This window comes from Watersipora subatra, chromosome 4 (assembly GCF_963576615.1).
Source record: "Watersipora subatra chromosome 4, tzWatSuba1.1, whole genome shotgun sequence".
Lineage (NCBI taxonomy): Eukaryota > Metazoa > Bryozoa > Gymnolaemata > Cheilostomatida > Watersiporidae > Watersipora > Watersipora subatra.
Window position 1 is genome coordinate 20327808 of NC_088711.1, and position 19373 is coordinate 20347180.

At 35.9% G+C, this 19373-nt stretch overlaps 1 protein-coding gene across 1 annotated transcript in view; it reads right to left on the bottom strand.

Annotated features, from left to right (window-relative positions):
* Positions 1-15151: 15151 nt before the first annotated feature.
* The window catches only part of LOC137394022 (uncharacterized), a 39416-nt gene continuing 35194 nt past the window's right edge, over positions 15152-19373 (bottom strand). The window contains exons 28-30 of the mRNA XM_068080737.1: positions 17456-17602; positions 16604-16745; positions 15152-15684 (exon numbers count right to left, since the gene is read on the bottom strand). Of these exons, the coding sequence (XP_067936838.1) occupies positions 15656-15684; positions 16604-16745; positions 17456-17602 (318 nt within the window). The 3' untranslated portion in view covers positions 15152-15655. The remainder of the gene's footprint in view (positions 15685-16603; positions 16746-17455; positions 17603-19373) is intronic.

Here is a 19373-nt window from a genome sequence, read left to right on the forward strand (position 1 = left end):
AACGGTGTAACCATCAGAACAATCTCACAAGTTCAGTGAACCGCCTCTTTTAGATAGACCTAGCTCTCTACAGGTGATAGATCAGGTCACACGTGAGTGCCCACTTCTGTTGGAACCACCGCAAACCCACTTTAGGGTTTCATGGCAAGGATGGTCATAGTTGGTCGATGGAGACTCTCATCAGAGATAGAAGCCATAGTTTGTTCATTGTTAAGTTAAACTTAATGCATATTTATGTAAAAAGTTCCACTGTTTGTTATGTCATGAATATTTAGGTTAGAAGTCATACATAGCCACCAAGAAGTACATGATATGTCCTCCAAGCCGCAGAGATAAAAAAGCTGATGCCAACAAACAGGGAAATGAGGATATTTTTGGAATGTTGAGGTTGAGAATCATGGGTATGAGATGTTGTTATGCAGACAATGAACATATTTGATCCTGGTTCTCAATATGCAAATATCTATGGCTTAATTTCACCAAAATCCAGCAGTATGTTGTAATAAATTTTGCATAATACAGTAAAATTGGCTTCTAAAATATGGTTTTTTTACTGTTGTCGTCTTGCATTTTCTGTTGGGGATTCGGAGTGTTAAGAACAAAAACCACTACTTTACTGAAGGTGCTACTTGAGTAGGTCAATTACTAGTAACATAAATCGCTACCGGATCCAAAGGACTGTGCCAGAAAAAATACCTCAGATTAAAACTTAGTTTTTGTTTTTGTATAGATAAATGATTTTGTTTTTCAAAGTTTGGTCATACTAGACATGAGGCCACATAATTGTGATCATATGCTGTAGTTTTTTCAGGAGCAATAAAATTATCAAAGTAATTATAGAGGGATTCCAATAGTCAGCTATAACATATTAACAAGTTTTTGAGAAAATCAACAATTTGTTTTGTTTGGAAATTCTTTGGCACTATATTGGCTACTAGCCGAATATTGGCATTGCATGGGTATTAAAAACAACTTACAAACAGGGGCAGGTAATTTAGTTGCCATTGGCTAATTTGAGTAAGCTAGTATCCAAATTGCTAAACTTACTAACAAGAGCTGTGAGAGCAAGCTTTACTGACATTGCATGTAACGCAGAGTCGCTATGCGTATTTTAACCCAGATAATAACTCATATTGCCCAATGAACTCATTGCATCCCGTGTAGCTTGATGGGTTAGCGTTTCACCTTGTGAACGGGAGGTTTCGAAATGAAATCTTTGCTAGATTTTTATCGCTATAGCTGGACAGACACCAAACGCCAACAGACGACAACAAACTGAGATTTATAGGTATAGATGTAAGGGCCTAAACACAATTTCCATGATCAACTCAGGCAGGAAATAACAAAAAAGGAAATTTTCTTCCTTACATTATTATGAGTCTGTTCAACACTAGATAACTCATAACATTTTAAGATATTGAGAAGTTGTTACATGCATCTGATCGCTTCTGCAGAGTAAGCAAAAGTGAATTTTAAATATTTCACGGCCCATTTGTTCGTCATCTAAAAATGTATTATCTACGCCTGAACACAATACTCAAGCTTGATTTCACACATAAACATAGTATGTTACTCAGTGCTTGATGGTCTCCTCCATAGAGTGATAATTTGTAAAAAGTGTAATATCATGACGACCACGACATCACTAAGATTAATGCATCAAACAGGTAGAGTTCCACTATCTGATCTGCCACATGCTGTGCCTTGTCTCTGACTAAATATTTATCATAGTTGAGAGACCAAACTATGTTAGGTTCTCATATAATATTAATTTATGAGCAATGATCGTCTCCCTAGTTTGTTCTAGCTGATTGAATGTCAATGAATATGAGATTAATACGGATGCATTGCTCATCTCAGTGACGTTTACGAAGCTGTCATCTGGAAGAGATGTCTCAGACTTATGGCGAATAGATGATCTTCTCAGGCCAAGACTCCGTCTTACATATAATTTAAGGAACTGGTCAATGTACTTGATAATGGGTGTCTATGGAGGCCAGTGCTTCATATGGATGAGGGCATCAGGTCTCTCTCTTCCCATCGGTATTTTGAAACGTAAACCCGTGTAGGTAAAGCTTTAGATCTCCTTTTTGGCTGCAGTTTTGCTTAAACTCCTTAAATCCAACCTTTTGGCAGCTGGATACGCGTTTAATTCAGACGATAGATTTTAAATAGGAAGAGAGAGAAAGATTACCATGTCTGTGATGTCTGAACATGTGTTCTTCAACAGCGACGCATTCTCAGCTACTTTACCAGATCCTAAACTAAAGAACTGGCCTGAGACTAGGGGACTGTTCTTGAATTGAGAGTCTGGTCTCGGGCTAGAAGACTGAGCTCGGGCTAGGAAACCGGTCTTCTGTTAGAGATGCTGGATCAAAAAAAATTGATAACACTGAGCTTGCAATATATTAGATACAAAGGAGTAAATCATTAGAGCTGGTTTAGCGGAGTTCTTTCACAACTATAGAATTTACATCAAAACATACATGTACGTTACATATATACTGTGACTGCATCCCCCTGCACTGCATTAGTAATAGCTTACTACTGTTGCGTTTTCACGGGTCAGTTTTAGCATGTGGCTTTTGTTGACAAGTTGGTGTGTGATGCACCTATTTCCATCAGTGATATGTAATATGTATCTTTTGTGTTAAACAGTAGTATAACTTATAGATTAGTGAACGGTTAGATTGAACTGATGTCGGAGATACCCGTTTCCTCTTAAAACCCCGCAGTAATCCATGTAACATAGATGTAACAAAGGTTTTATAGAGTTGCCCTACCATAAATATGCATTTAGGTGGAAAAATTCTACATGAATCAGAAAGAGTAATCATATAACTACACAAGCATCCAAAATTTGATTGTTTTGCAACAAGTCATGTGACCATGTTAAGCGCACCAGAACTAACAAGCTGGAAACATAATAGGCAGTTTGATAATAATATAAAATGCAAATTTTGTTTTCATGCCACAAAATATAGGCGCTAATTGATGCAAATTGAAGTGAAACATTAGCATTAACCAATAGCAGGCGAAAATTCAAGAGAAACAGAGACATTGCTGTAAATAAAAAAAATTAATTGCTTTAAAATATCTTTTTTATTAGTCAGGTTATTGGCAAAAATCATTTGAACTCCAGGCAAGTGGTTCCCTGATGATTTTTTTCAGGTGCCTGCTGTTGCGCATGCAAAATTTGTTATATGTCGGTTGACAACGAAAGATCTATCACTAAATTGTTTAACATAAACCCATCAAAGGCCTTCAACACTCCCTTTATAAAAAAGAAAACTAAGCTGTCTGAAAGCTTACACTAAAACCTGATGCCTTGTGTGGCCAATTAATTACTCAATCGAATTCAAATGTACATAAGCAAGAGCGGATGACTACAGAGGAAATGATGAATAGGTGTGATATGAAGGGAAGAGGTGAGTAAGAACTCTGTATACTGATGAAGGAAGAGCGCTGCCCAGTTCATACGGTGCTTCTTCGAATGAAGAAAAAGGCGGATCTAGTTGACAAACCACTTCGAGCCACCAAGATTGTAGGAAACCTTTATTTTTCCCAAACTTTCTCCAAATTTCTTTGTTTTAGAGAATTTTATTAATAGCTTAGTGAGAAGGTAAACTATGGGCTTGTCTTGGGTTGGTGATTGATTGATGCATAAGATTATTATAATAATACTGGGTGTCTAACATAGCCCTACCGAGTTATATACCGCCCATTCTTTTCTAGTTACACACGCATTTTCTGCTTATATTCCACTTGTATTAATGAGGTCTTGTACCTGACCTTTCCAGCTTTTCTTTTGGTGGTTGCAATGGACTTGTTGAAAATATTGAAGAAATTTTATGTTGAAAAGCTCTTGTGAAAATAGTGGCCTTGAAAAGTCACTGAGATGATATAGGTTATGAAATTTAGACTCGGCAATTTTGCTTCAGGGGGAAGAATAAGAAGAGAAAGGAAAAATGGGTTATGCGAGGAGAAGTGCAAACTAGGAGAGGCTGGAGTGTTGCTTTGTCAATCTTGGCTGCTGGTGTAGATAGTGTCTGTTATTTGGTAAGAGCAAGGAACCGCAAAAAATCATCAAACCACTGTTGGTTAATTACTGATGAGAAGATAGTAACTGCTCAGTGCTTCCTCTGCCTCCACCTCCCCCTCTAATTGCTGGTGGTATTTGTGGCTAATAAATCTCTGGCAAGAGAGATGTCTCTGTAGCTTATGTAGTAAAGTTAAATAATTATTTTATTTAAATTCTTACGACTGTGTTTCATGTCTTAAGCTTGATCAGTATCAGCTTGAAGCATCTGCATTACCATTCTAACTCTGTGAACGAACGTGTTTCCTGACCGATGCACTTTGCAGTAAAATTAGCAAATTCTGATTTTCTCAAACCTATGTGGCACTTGTTGCTGCCTATCCAAGACACTTGCTACTATCTGTCAAAGACACTTGCTACTATCTGTCAAAGACACTTGCTACTATCTGTCAAAGACACTTGCTACTATCTGTCAAAGACACTTGCTACTGCCTGTCAAAGACCCTTGCTACCACCTGCCAAAGATAGTGTTGATAGAACTAGTTATGCCTCAGCAGCAGATACAGTTTATGAAACTCCAACAATTGTTACAGATGTCACATTAATGTTAGTGTATATCATGACTCAGTGTAACTTATAATGCGGACATTTGTTCCCTTGTGTAAATACGCCTGCCAAACAGAGAATATTCATGTTTACGAATTTATGAACATAGTAAAAGTATATAGAGCTGTGCTTCACATGAGAAAGTATTATAATAATCATGGGTAGGTCTACCATTTTCCTTCTGTCTTTGATGTGCATTTCTCACCATTAAAATAATCCTTGAATGATATTGTGTTTGTAACTGCCATAAAGTGGTATCTCTCATCAGTTAGCAACGTCAGCAAGATTTTGAATTGTGTTAATATTTATGGCAAAGATTAAAGTTGAACGAATCTGTTATGCTATTTGATGTGCATGAACCATAACTTGAAATATTCTCTGGTACAGACCATAACGATGTGAACCTGAATAGCTTTATAAATTTAGACCATTACTTAAGTATTTAGTAAGTTCTATAACTAAGTACTATGGTAAGTTTTGTATTGTCCATGAAGCAAAATTATAGTCATAAATACAAAGTTCGAATGAAGTTTATCGATTTATAACTAAACCAGAGCGTTGTAGCTACGGCATGACTCGCAGGTGCTCTACCTGATAGGAGTCATAAGGTTAAGATAGGGTTAAGATTTTATCAAGTCTTTTGGTTTAAGTTGCTATAGAATTTGAAACAGAAGGAATAGTATTGTTGCTAGAAAAATACCAGCAACTTCTTTATTCAAAAAATTGTCATCTTTAGTTAGGTGCTCTGTTCTGTTACAGCTTGATAGTAACAGCAAATACCTTTCAGTGTTGTTTCACAAACTGCTTTGACATATCCAAACCTTTATTAGAAATATTAAAAATGATGTAAAATGCAAATACACTGTATATAACACTGACTTTAGTACCATATACAAATTTTTCAATCTGGCTGTTGGTTTTACTACTATTAAAGGTGTCAACTCAGTATCAAATGATACATTTAGGTATTATTATTATTTCAGCGTCTCAAAGGGACACCTTGTTAAGAAGAACACCTTCATGTTCACCATTTGAAGCAGCCAGCAAATTTACTTAATCTATCAAAAATTCTGTGGTAAACAGGAAAAGTGCATAGATAATTTGTGTGCTTTATTTTTGATAGACCAATTAGTCAGAACATGTGATGGAACAAGTTGCTGACTGGTTATCGCTGGAGAGGCTAAGGCTTACGACACTAGTTCAATCTCAACAGTTTTTGTTCTCACCGGAGACGAGGCAATGACCAAAGCTCTCACCCCTACGGTTGGTCTTGCTCAAGAAATTTTGCTTAGGGAAGATAATTAAGAGCAAATACTCTGATGTGAATGAAGTCACTGAAACTTTTCCATTTGGTAGATCATTCTTCAAAGGGTTGATAATTACCTCAGAATGTTTGTTAGCATTCCAAACTAGTACCAGATGACTCCAGAAACAACCAACTATTTCACACCCCATGCACTTTAGTTTCATTACTCGTAAATATCATAATTTTGTTGACAATTTTGATAAATAGCAGAGTGTTATCAGAAATTTGTTTCAAAGCCAGTCCAGAGACCTGCTCCACCTGCCAAAATAGAGCTTATTAGCTTATAGCTTCACTAATCTGCACCTTATGATGCTCCATCACCGCTATAAATATAAGCATTATGTCTTTCAGTTCATGATCTAAAGATTCTATAAGAACACTTGACCTTGCAGTCAATGTAATCTACCGTAACGAACTAAAATTAACTGAGTTTGAAAGGTTAATAAAAGCAAAATTGTAAATCAATTTTGGCTTTTAGTTTAAGCTTACACTTTGCAAGCCATCCAATCAATGCTCAAACTTTTTTAGACAACAAAATAGCTTTTTATACCGTTTGTTAACTCATAGCTAAGAGAACGTCAATCAAACTTACTGTCATAACTACATAGCAATAAAACAAGATTGAGAAACTGTTAGATCTTTACCGACAGCAATGTCAGCGATGGTCTCTTTTAAAGGTACAAAAGCCAGTCTGTGATAGGTTTGCTCTTAAAATAGGGGTGGTGTTAGAAAAATCGGAAAATCAATCATAACATTTAACAGTTTGTGGTACATCTTTGATTGATAAAGACACAAGGCACACCTTGCTGGTGTATTTACTAGCAACACCCAGTGCAGTTATTTGTAGAATAATAAACACGTCAAACATCAATGCCACTCTCTTGTTTGCAGCTCAAAGGTTTTTTGCCAGGTGGTGCATGTCTTGTTTAAACTTCCCATTTTCCTTTTATTGAATACCGTTCAATATAATTAGTTTATAACATAGACTCTTTACTTTGGGCGTATGACAATTAATGACATGTGAAACGAGACTCCGAGCAGAGAATACGAGGTTTTGATAGTACCAGAGAGCATTTAAATTCAGCTTTTAACGTTCATTGCCACCTGAGGAGAACAAAAAAGAATATAAAAATTTCATGAGGAGGATCAATCTAAAACCGAAAACATATACCGTTTGAAGAGGAAAGTTGTAGAAAACTTTCTGAAACATTTAACGTTTATGGAGTTATAGTAACCAGCAGCAGACCTTACGCGCATGGGTGAGTATACTGAATTGCAATCAACTTCTTAAAGTTTCGAAAGAATGTTGAAACCTTCTTTTCTATATCCAGCAACTTAACTTTATGGGCCTTGGGCTTAACGGAACATGAAAGCAAGTCTGCAATAAAAGAACTCATCAATTAGCAAATGACGAAATATACGCAATACAAGAACTTTTCATTTTAAAGCATTTTAATTAACATCTATCCTCCGTTAGGAAGCAAACACGGCAACGCCTGTGTTTGTGAAGCAACATCTTCATTTCCTGATCATAAAATGCATGTAGAAAAAGCTAGACATAAAACTTTGATTGTCTATTGCAATAGCAAATCAAGCATCACGAAAATCAAACTACAGAGAAAGGCGCAACAACTAGAATGCTAGTACCTTCTTTGGAACATTTAAATTCAAGTGAGAAGAGTCTCTCTCTCTTTCTCTTTCTTTCTCTCTCTAACTCTTTCTCACACTCTCTCTCTCACACTCTCTCTCACACTCTCTCTCTCACACTCTCTCTCACACTCTCTCTCTCTCTTTCTCTCTCTCTCTCTTTCTCTCTCTCTCTTTCTCTCTCTAACTCACTCACTCACTCACTCACTCACTCACTCACTCACTCTCTCTCTCTCTCTCTCTTTTCTCTCTCTCTCTCTCTCTCTCTCTCTTCTCTCTCTCTCTCTCTCTCTCTCCTCTCTCTCTCTCTCTCTCTCTCTCTCTTCTCTCTCTCTATCTCCTCTCTCTCTCTTCTCTCTTCTCCTCTCCTCTCTCTCTACTCCTCTTCTCTTTCTCTACTCCTCTCCTCTCTCTCTACTTCTCTCCTCTCCTCTCTCTCTCTCTCCCTCTCTCTCTCTCTCCTCTCTCTCCTCTCTCTCCTCTCTCTCCTCTCTCTCCTCTCTCTCCTCTCTCTCCTCTCTCTCCTCTCTCTCCTCTCTCTCCTCTCTCTCCTCTCTCTCCTCTCTCTCCTCTCTCTCCTCTCTCTCCTCTCTCTCCTCTCTCTCTCCTCTCTCTCCTCTCTTTCCTCTCTCTCCTCTCTCTCCTCTCTCTCCTCTCTTCTCTCTCTCTCTCCTCTCTCTCCTCTCTCTCCTCTCTCTCCTCTCTCTCTCTCTCTCCCCTTCTCTCTTTCCTAGCAGTCAGTTGAGACTACTAAGACTGTCTATGGTTGTGGCTCATGTATGCTAGCAAATCACTAAGTTTGTATTGACCTGCCTCCATTTTAAATTCCTTTTAGCTACATGTTTATAGCGGAGTCCAAACCTTGCTTGATTTCGCTTACCGTCACATAGTTGAGAGTGTAATAGTTGATGTGTGAGCCAGTCTTTTTCTACTCTGTGTTTAAAAATGCTTATGGCGTAGCTCCCTGTAGTCGGTTGATGATTACAGGCAGGTTTATTAAATATCTGTGATGAGTCAGCTAAAGCAATGGTGATCAATCCTCATGGTACATGATTACGCTCATGGCTAAATTTAATTCTCTGGTTCCTTCAGGTGTTTAAGAATCTGCTTAATTTCTTGATGACGCTAAGATTGTTAAAGAAAGCTTAACTTGAACAACACGTATTTGAATACAAAGCGTTTGTCTAACAAGTGCGACTGCTTAGAGTTTGGAAATACATCGACTGGTACGAACCAGGATTAACGACCACAATGCTATAATTTGTGTTATGTAATCAGATAAGACATTAGTACTTTTTACTTTTATTATTTTAAGTGATCCAATTACACACTTTGGTCAAAGGTAGAAATAACTATGGGTGATGGTTTGGTCTAGTAAATTAACAAATAAAGTATTTTCTAGCAGCAAAGTTGAGTAGACACAAAACATAGCATGCTGATGACTGACTCATGTTGTGTCTATGTCTACATAGGTAACTTTACCATCATTTCAAGTTGTAATCTGTTCATTTAGAGCTGAATTCATTCGAAAGCAAAACTGTGTTCAGCAAATTTATCAATAACACTACTATTTTGTGATTAAAACTTACCTTTTGGAACTTCCTACTTTCATTATTTGTTCTGATCAGTTTATAAATTGAGACAATATCTATTTATATATACGATATCAAGCTTATCTTTGCAATAATTATTAAAATTTCTACGGCTTGGTAACGCTTATTTCACTGACCTTGTGGGCATCAGTGCATCAGTTACTAAACTAGAAATTGAGGGATAGTTCTTTTAGAGTGTTGTTTCTCTCTGAAATACATAAACCATTAAGGTTGGCCATCAACTTATTCTGTCTAGAATATGAAACATATCACTATGATATTGCAGGCTGTCACGCAAATAATGCATCGAAACTGACTATTCATGTAACAAACGGACAGACAAACAGACCGAGCACAGACAGACGGACAGACAGACGCACAGACAGATGGACAGATAGACATATGTAGCCAAAATCAAGCTCTAAACATGTATGTTCTAAAACGATATAAAGCAGATGATTATTTCAAACAGAAGTTACACAATGCTACATTTTTACTAAACAACAACAAGGCAACGATGGTTTATGATAATTCTTAATGCTTGATGCCCTTCTTTATGCCAGAAAAATATTTTTTTCTCGGAAATAAGAATATTTGAGGTCTAAACTTTCCTTCGTTCAAACCAATGGTGAGTTATTTACCTAGCACTCTATAGCATTTCCAAATTATATATGTCCTTTTTGTTTGCATTACTCAGTCAAAAATGCCATAGAGCTAAGTATGTACATGTATATCGAGGTGAATCTTTACCTAAATCAGCAAAATATTGATATGCAGTTTAGATTCTCCGCTGCTGAACATGTATGACAACACAAGAAAAAAACAAAAAGTCTTCTATAAGCTACTTATTAGAGATTATATAAGAATCAGGGTGGCATGATGAAAGGCTTATTGTTTATAGCACAACCACAGCCTGCCGACCAGCAACCGTACTACGCATTCAGTGTTCAAGTAAAACTGGTAGTGTGTCACTGTTTGATGACAACTCACGACACACCTAGAAACTTGTGGTACCGTGTGGTAGCAACCCATGACACACCTTGAGACTTGAGGTGCTAGAATTGGCATGGAAGAAACATATTTTTGCTATATTTAATATCATATAATATCTGCTTATATAATATCTGTTCAGCAGTGCTTTTTTACACAAATTAAATTGAAGATGTCTTACACTGTAGTTGGTAAAGATAGACCGCATTTATTACAATAAAACAAACTTATCCAGATCTCTGCAAGGCAAATACAATACTTATCTTTAAGGATATGTTAAAATCTCACAAATGACTCAAAAAATTTTTTTTCCTTGAAACTGTTAATAATCTGTGGAACCTGCAACTGCCGTCAGACAGAAACGTACAATGATTGGTGTACAGTAAAGAATGTTAGTGTGGTTTCAATTTACTAATGTCTGTACAGAATGTTAGTGTGGTTTCACTTTACTAATGTCTGTACAGAATGTTAGTGTGGTTTCACTTTACTAATGTCTGTGCAGAATGTTAGTGTGGTTTCACTTTACTTATGTCTTTACAGAATGCATGCAAAAGTGCTGTTCAGCTTCCGAAAAATAAAAACAAGATATTAACTTACTCGGTGTTTACAGTTAGTAAGTTGTTGTGCTTTAATCAACTCAGTCTAAACTATGGTATGTATATTCCTAATTTGCTCAATATCTTAAAAGTATTTAAGGAATTCGTTGACAAAAAATTAGACTATTAGTTTCATCGTTTACAGCGGAAAGCTATCAATATTGAATTGAAATCAATTCAACATAGTTTAGCACTAATGACACAAATCAATTGTGAGTTTTTTTCTGGCATCTTCCCAAGTTATAGAGAAGAGATTGTGTTGGTGAAGTTCTTGGTTGATAATATAATGATAATAATTACACACATCAAGCTAATAAAATACAGCTATGCTATTTCTCTGTTGCAGTGAAAGGAGAGGAGGTGTGAGAATTCACAAGGTAGCTTGATTCATATCAAATTTAAAAAATACTACACAGATATATCTATGTAGAAGGCATCTATCTAGATCTAATGCCAAACTTCAATCTGTAAACTTATTTTGATAGCATGAGCTTGGTATGTGTCACACCAAAACAATTTGTCATTCTTAATATAATTAAAAAAAAACATTTTTAATAAAATGTCATTACAATTGCCCATCCGCCCATAAGTAATACAAATTACATTATGTGAGAAAGGTGGTGAATTCTATCTATTATAAACAACAGTAGCAGTTTCAGGCATATCAGCCATAATGGTTTGCAGCACTTTAGGTTTTATAACCAGCAATCATCAAACTGCCACAATTTGCCTCGATGCGAAGTTTGATTCTTATTGGCTGCTGCCAGCAAACATCATAAGATGACTCTGTTTAATGCACCTTTTGATTAAGAAATACCAAGTGAGATACAGTTGAAATAATGACAACCAACACATCAGCAGTATTAAAATGTTTCAACACTTTTATCAGATTGAGTTGTCCTCTCAACGCAATAAAAAGGACAATAACTCCAGCTGTGAATTTTTTATTCTAGTTATTTGGTCATATATTATCAAACCAATTTGTTTTTGCCATAGAACATGTCTCGCAAGGACTCATCTTCATGAACTTTAAGAATTGCTGTAAGTAGCAGGGAACCGCAATTTGATAGTATTGTGAAGTCAAAGCCCCCTCATCATTTCTCTCACTGATATCACACATATTTATTACTGGAGATTCCTTCACTGATTTTTAGTCTAATTATGTATATAAACAAAGCTTTTTAAAAACTGTATTTGACTCCTTGTTTTAAGATGTGCACAAATAATTGCATGTTTATGTATAGTAAAAAAGGGAAATGCACATTTTCAGCTCATTGTAGATCTTTAATGTGTTAGATTGGACTGTAGTGGATTGCGACCAAAATCATTTGGTCATCCCTGCCGCAAACTTTTTCCTAATGACTAATGTGATTTGAGCTGAACTGTGTTTTAATAAACTATGTTTACAGTTTGGACTATGATAAAGAAGGCTAAATTGCAAAGGGTCTGTATCACTGTCTTCAGCTTACAACAGCTTTCTTAGAGCGATACGATACTCTTGCTTCTTATGATTAGCAGATTTGACAATTGAATGCACTAGTCACTAGTGTCTCATAAAGTCTTGTCAACTTGAGCTCTTCTAGCATAGTAGTTCTGGTATTGTTTGTAAAGGCAACTAGAGACAGCCAACTGACTGTAGTTGAGTGTTTAAAATACTGGCAGCTTTGATAGCGTCAATAGGATATTATTATGCAGCTGTATGGTTAGTAGTTCATGACTATCACTGGTAGTTGGATTGTGAATTGCTATGTAACAAGTGTATTGAATTCCTCTCTGCAAACTGTATCTATGTACGGGACTTTAGGCTGGTCACCTCATTCACAAGCCTGAAACATTCTAGCCATTCTATAGGACGAATTATTGAAACGCTGAAAGCTAGAATAAGTTTTAGACAAAAAGCCACAATAAGGCAAAGAGTAAAGAAAACCATTTATTTAAGAAGAGTGGGTTGAGAGAATGGCAGGGATTAGTAGTCATTGGCTGGCTTGTTATTTAGTTGTTAAGCCTGTCTATCTAGGGTTGATAGGTATGCATGACAACACAACATCTAAGAATTGGCAGTTCAAATCTTTACCTCTGGTTCACCAGCTACATTATTTTCATATCTCATTGTTACAAGTTTATGTTAGCTGAGGGTGGCCAGGTCACTGCCCCACAATGCTATTTGGCATTTGTGCTATTCGTTTTGTATTTAAAACATATTGTTTTTACAAGCAAATTTGCAATTTATTTTAAGAACTTTTATGCTCAGTCCTTTTGTTTTGAAGTTTGAAATTATACTTTTTGAAAAAACTATTTCAATTGAATGTCTTTATCCGCTGACTTTAGTAATCAAAAGCTGCCACACATCCAGTCACATTTCTAATAGGGTTGTTATGTAACCACACATAGTTCAAATAGAGCTTGCCATCTTTATTTCCTTGCTCTACAAAATTTGACTACGTTGGATGAAGGCAGGAACGGGTGTCAGAACACGTAAGAAGTGCTGTGTTTTATATAACAACTGGAAAGCATTATACAAGAAACTACAAAAAAAGTTATGGTAGAAAGCTGTAGCAGATATCTTGAGTGGGATGCAAACAGAAAGCTTTATTGGTAGCTCATGGTGACTCATTATTCAACCTGCTAAAGTTTGACCAAAAACTATTTAAAATCTTTGAAAAGTTTTTCTAATAATATTTGCCGGAGTTATCTTCTCACTCTATAAAATAATTCTTTTAATCAACCTCATTGCCTAGCTACAAGGCATTGTGCTGCGCATTGACTGCACATTGCAGCTAACTCCTTAAAAAATTGACTGGTCCATTTCTTTTGTGTTTGAAACTCAAAATCTCTCTTTCAAACTATAAAGTTTGAAAAACTTCACTTTTTGTGAAGTGTTTAATAAAATGTGATGAACCGTTGAATACATTATCAAATATATTGTGAAGCAAACTATAAATTGTTTACTTTAAGATGTTTGTTCTTACACAGACGGTACCAGGTTAATACTCAATGGTGTATAAGAAAACTTTAGCGCATATCGAGCCCAACGACCTTCAGGCAGTTTTAAAATGGTGCATCATCTATTCAAGTTATTGATCTTTAGCATTACTTTGTCTGCTGCACTTTCTCTAAAAACTAGTGTCAGTTTTTGATATGATACTAGGTTGGTGTTTGCAATTGATTGCATTTATGCATACTTTGAGGGCTGTTGAGGGTCCAGAGCTTCGGGGCGCTGCCCGGAACCATGTTGGGGGCTTACACCGCCCACAAACTCCTAGGTGTTCATAGCTAGTTGCCTAGCATTTGCCGCCCCAACTTGCAACTGGGGAATACAGGCATGAATAAAACACTGGTTCACGAGGCAAATAATCAGCTGCAGAAAAGAAGTTTTGAAAAGTTCTTTTAGCAGCTCCTGGATGTTATAGTCCAGTCCAGATAGTGTTATTTTGCTAGACTTTCACAAAAATAGCTTTAAATTTTATTCAGACACTTTAAAAGTTAAAGTTTAAAAACTAGTTTATTAACAAAGATAAATAATGAGAGTTGCCTGCCACTTGTTATTAGCCTGGCAGATTGCCAATGGAAAATTTTAGTTAGCTTTGTGAAAGCTAATGACAATAACTTACTTACGCCACTTACTGTGGCCTATTGGGTAGGGCATCGGACTGGCCAAAAGTAGTGTTTGAGATCAAATCTTCCTCTGTACAGATTCTTTATTCCAAGATTTTAATAGTTATATCTGGAATGCACACAGACATACGACATGCAACATACTTTGAGAAATATATATATGTAGAAGATAGAAGATAAGGCAACAGCTGCTGCTCGCTCTTTTTACTATTTCTAGGCTCTGGCACAGCTGATGAGGTTTTTGTGATACTATTGAGCCCTCACATGTTTATATTTATGTTTATATGTTTATAGCATTCGTTTTACATGACACACAGTCAGGTATGTGATAGGAATGTATAAGAGAATGAGAAGCTTATTAAAGGTGTCTGCAAAATTCTACTAACTTATGCTGACACTAAAACAGATTACCAAACTCAGCTGCTTTCATTTCACTTTCGCGTTGCACGGATGTTTGATGCTGTAGGAACTGCCAAAGAGGGTCCTAAAAGCTTGAGTAATCAAAACTTATGATCCACCTAGATATTTTAAAGCCTCACTCTGCTATTACACACCATTTACAACATAAAAACATACCCAGGTGGGTGTGTATAAATTATATTAATGTTTAACTGGAGTTGTCTTCTTATTGCTCAGGCAGTGAGAAATGTTTTATTTTGACATTAAAGGGAGTTGTCTGCTCTGATTATTGTGTACACGATACAGCATAGATTAAAGAGAGATTTTTTTCAATCTGCAATGATTTTTATAAGGTGCACCCATTACCCAGTTATTATTGTTAACAATTTAAATTATTCGATCTTTCAAATAATATCTTATCTAACAATCTTTGTATAATATTGCAGTGATTCGAAAACAAACAAGTAAATGTGGAAGTCTCTGCACATCATGCTTTTAGTCAATGTTTTAATCTGAAAACAGACTGAAAATATGATTGATGTGTATAAAACACAAGGGGTACTTTTCACTTTATGGTTTCATCAGTCTAACATAATATTAATTATAAAAAACTATAAAAACATATCATGTATATTTATGTATATTAAATGAAAAAGCAGTGCTTTAATTTCAGGTGCTGAAAAAGGAGAACTGTTGCACAAAAAGGTGAGTCCAACAAAGGCTAAGGAATGCTGGTGGTAACAACAGTAACAATGCGTATGTAGTACAAAACGGCTTCTGAAAGTTATTCAGTGAATGTATTGGGAAGAAGTCTCGACTGAGTCAGTGATGTCATCAGTCTCCTTCCTATTTACATTTATTAAATTTAAAGTGGTTCATCATCCATCAGTTTACCTGCAAGATGAAAACAAGAATGCATCAACATAAGCGATGCGAGAGAACCTGCTAACCAAGAATTATCAATCAAATATTTCTGATGGATGTGGAAAGATTGATTCCTTACAGGAGCTGAACTTGCCAAGCTAACATTGCTGAGTGGGTCAAAGGACAGCTACTCGGTACAAACAGGTGTTGCATATCGTAACTGCAGCGTGAAGACTGCTGTACACGCACATACAGTTGTTATCGAGCATTGACATGAGCTGCTCTTCGTATACATCGTGGGATTAATAATAACAAATTGGTAGCGCAATCACAATAGCAGGAAAATGATAGCGAGATACACACCAGCCCCAAATAACAAAGAGGACGAGAGTAGCAACTGTACACAGCTCTCTCAAGCGGTCGCTAGTTGTCACCGTTACTAGCTAACCTGATAGACAGGTACTCATTGATAAGCCTCCGTGTACAGTGTGCATCGTGTGCAAAAGGTGAGAACAAATAAACAAATAAAGCCGAGTTACAACTACTGCATACTTACACAAAAAGTTTCAGTGAAATGAAAAACCTGTGTAAATGATTACTAGTTGTATAACACTGATATTCATTTGGCAGAATGCGCAGTTACATGCAACAATTACAAGCGATGATAATGATAGAATGATTTGCTATGTTCAAATCGCTGGTAAAAGAACTATGGTAGTTTCTACACACAATGATGAGATGCAATTGTTAAATTTGATGAACTGTGTAAAAAAGACTGGCTTTCACTTGAATGTATCAGATTTTTAATAATTAATTGTCGCAAAATAATAAAAAATGAAGAAACAGAAGAATTGTTCTGTTTCGTAATGAAGACAACTTAGAATCAATCAAACTATCAGAGCTTATTTTATAACTGATAACTACTTGGGTTGTTTGCTTTTGTACCTACCATCATTCCTGTGACCACCATACATAACTTCTCCATGTTCCGGTACCATTCCCCCTTCGACCCCTGTACTCGCAGAGTAAATACTTCCGTTATACACTTCCTTCCCTTTTTTGCTTTTTTTCCTTTGTCTCACTGCTGTGCACTGTAACAGATAGTTTGTGCATTGATCAATTTTAGGTTTCTTCTCTAATTTCAATTGAAATACATATACAACTTGAATGTGCAATAATAATAATAACCTTTTAATATCAGCATCTACTTTATGATGAAACTATTCTAACGCTGTTATTACAGCTATTAAGTCCGTAAAATCAACCAGAAAAAGTAAGACACATTTGGTCTAGGTATAAGACAAAATTGTTGAGCCCAGCAATCAGGGTAAATTTCCAGGTACGCACTCAACTGTGAGCCAATGTCCCACAAGGCAGATCTGAAACCCTTAAGTCTGGTTCACACTATTTCGCTGTATGTGAGAGTTGTCATCTCAACAATTATTCATCAACTATGGACACCTTAAACCTATGGCATTTGGGAAAGTTTGCAACTGTCAAACTTTCCTGATAGTTTGTCAGGCATCCAGGACAGCCTGTGCGATGTGTACCATTTCAGCAAAATTAATGCTAAGCATTAATCTATGTTTTCTTTTATAAATAACAGTTGCTGCTGAACTAGTATTCCATCGTTTCAACGATTCATGTAATGAGAACTCTATGCTGAGTACTATTCATTGAAGTAACGGCGCGGATAGAATTGTATTAGTAAAAAAAAAATTATCACTAATGATTACCGATTTGGTGTGGAATTACCATCGGCACAAGACGATACATCGTGAAGCAGCATTTAGTCACATACCACAATGCAGCTGATTATCAAGGCGAGCAGTACTGCTACTGAACATCCTATGATGAGATAAATGGCCCAACTTGGCAACTCGCCAGTAGCGTACGCTACTGTGACATCACTTGAGGGATCAGGATATCGCTGGTACTCCTGAGCCTCCTGCAAATTATGTATATGTAAGTATATATATAATATATAAGCGGAAATTGCAGATATATTTCATTTTCAAATTACCAACAAAAATTACTCATAGAAAAACTGTTAAAGTTGATTGAGAGGGTCTTTTTTAAATCATTAAAATCAAAAGAAAAGTCAGCCAATTAAAATAATTGACTCGTCCTGCCTGAATCTTTCTGGTAAGAAAGGAGCATGCAATTACTATATTTATGTATATACTTTTCTGGGGCAATCCTTAATAGTTTTTAAAGAAAAAATGTAAAAATGTTATACATGTTGTGACAAGAAATAAAGAATTAAAAAGACAAGATTGCAATATGGTGTCCTAAATGCAAAAGTGAAAATGTATACAAAAAACTTGAAACTACCAAGCTTATGTACGTATGTACGTACATATGTACGTATGTAGGTATGTACGTACATACGTATGTATGTATACCTCTAATCTCTTTTGATAAAAGATTACTTAGCACTGCAATTGTTGAGTGCATCTTTTGGTATGGTAAGTATAAAATTAATAATGACTAAATTTAATATTTTTTCGGAAAGAGCTAACAGGACAAAGTAACTACTGACACCACCCATAATCCCCCAAAATTTAATTTTATTTGAAAATACCTGCAGTGTATGTTAAACTAGCAGTGGTGTGTAGAGGCCTTGCTAAAACCATCTAGATTACTTCAGCAAGTTTAGCTGCTGTATATATATTTCATAGTTTCCCTTAACTAGTTTTACACACCTTTACCCATGATCATTGTGCACAAAGTATTATTACTCATCCAAATTTAAACAAAAATATTTCTTCAGCCCAATACTTAACGGAACTAAAATTGAATTTTAAATTTGAGAAAACAAATCGCTAAATACATCTAGTTGAAGTTAACAAGTTACTACTTGATGAATTAACAAGTTGATTTGTCAAGTGAACACGTTACTAATTAAATTGTCGTAAATTAAATTTATGTTTTTGTACAGTCAGGCTGAACTGAGCGGAAAGCATTTCTACATGACCAGAGGCAGTTTTTGAAAGCATATGCTCAAACTTATATCTTGTGCTCTCAATATAAAAGAGTTTAGAAGGATACAAGAATTTTGTAGCTTCAACAAGAAACAATGTTGTTCATCTAAGGGTTTGAGTTAAAGGACAATTTGTATTCGCCTCTCTTGACTTGTCATGCCCTCTTTGACATATTCAAGATATGCTAGCAGTGTATTTTAATAGCTGACATGGGCATATCTAGGCATTGGCTGCTTTCATAATCTTATAACTTTATTAGAAATTAGAAAACCCTGAACATCCTGTGCATAGCCTACTTGAACCTGTTTGATTGAAATCCGGAAGAAATAGATGAGCTACAAGCTCTGTTAACATTCAGAGTGACATGACATAGCCCATTATATCTCTCATGGCTCCTTCAAACTATGTCTTTAATAATATACAAATAAGGGAACTTGGTTGTCTATAGCAGAGCATCATGATATGGCGAATTAGTTGTTTGGTAGAGATTGGGTACACGATTAAGGTGGACGATTCGAAAATTGCGACCATTGAAAGAGATATTGCCAATCATATAAACAATACAGTCATGTACTAGCTATTTATCTCACGCCTTACGATTTACAGAGTGAGTGACACTAGAACTAAAATGCACAGGATTTCGAGTCACAAAGTAAATGTTTCTAAGTATCACGAGCACAAAATAGTTTTTTAACTTGAAATGTGCAAAAAATATTGACTAAAATTTGCAAGTTG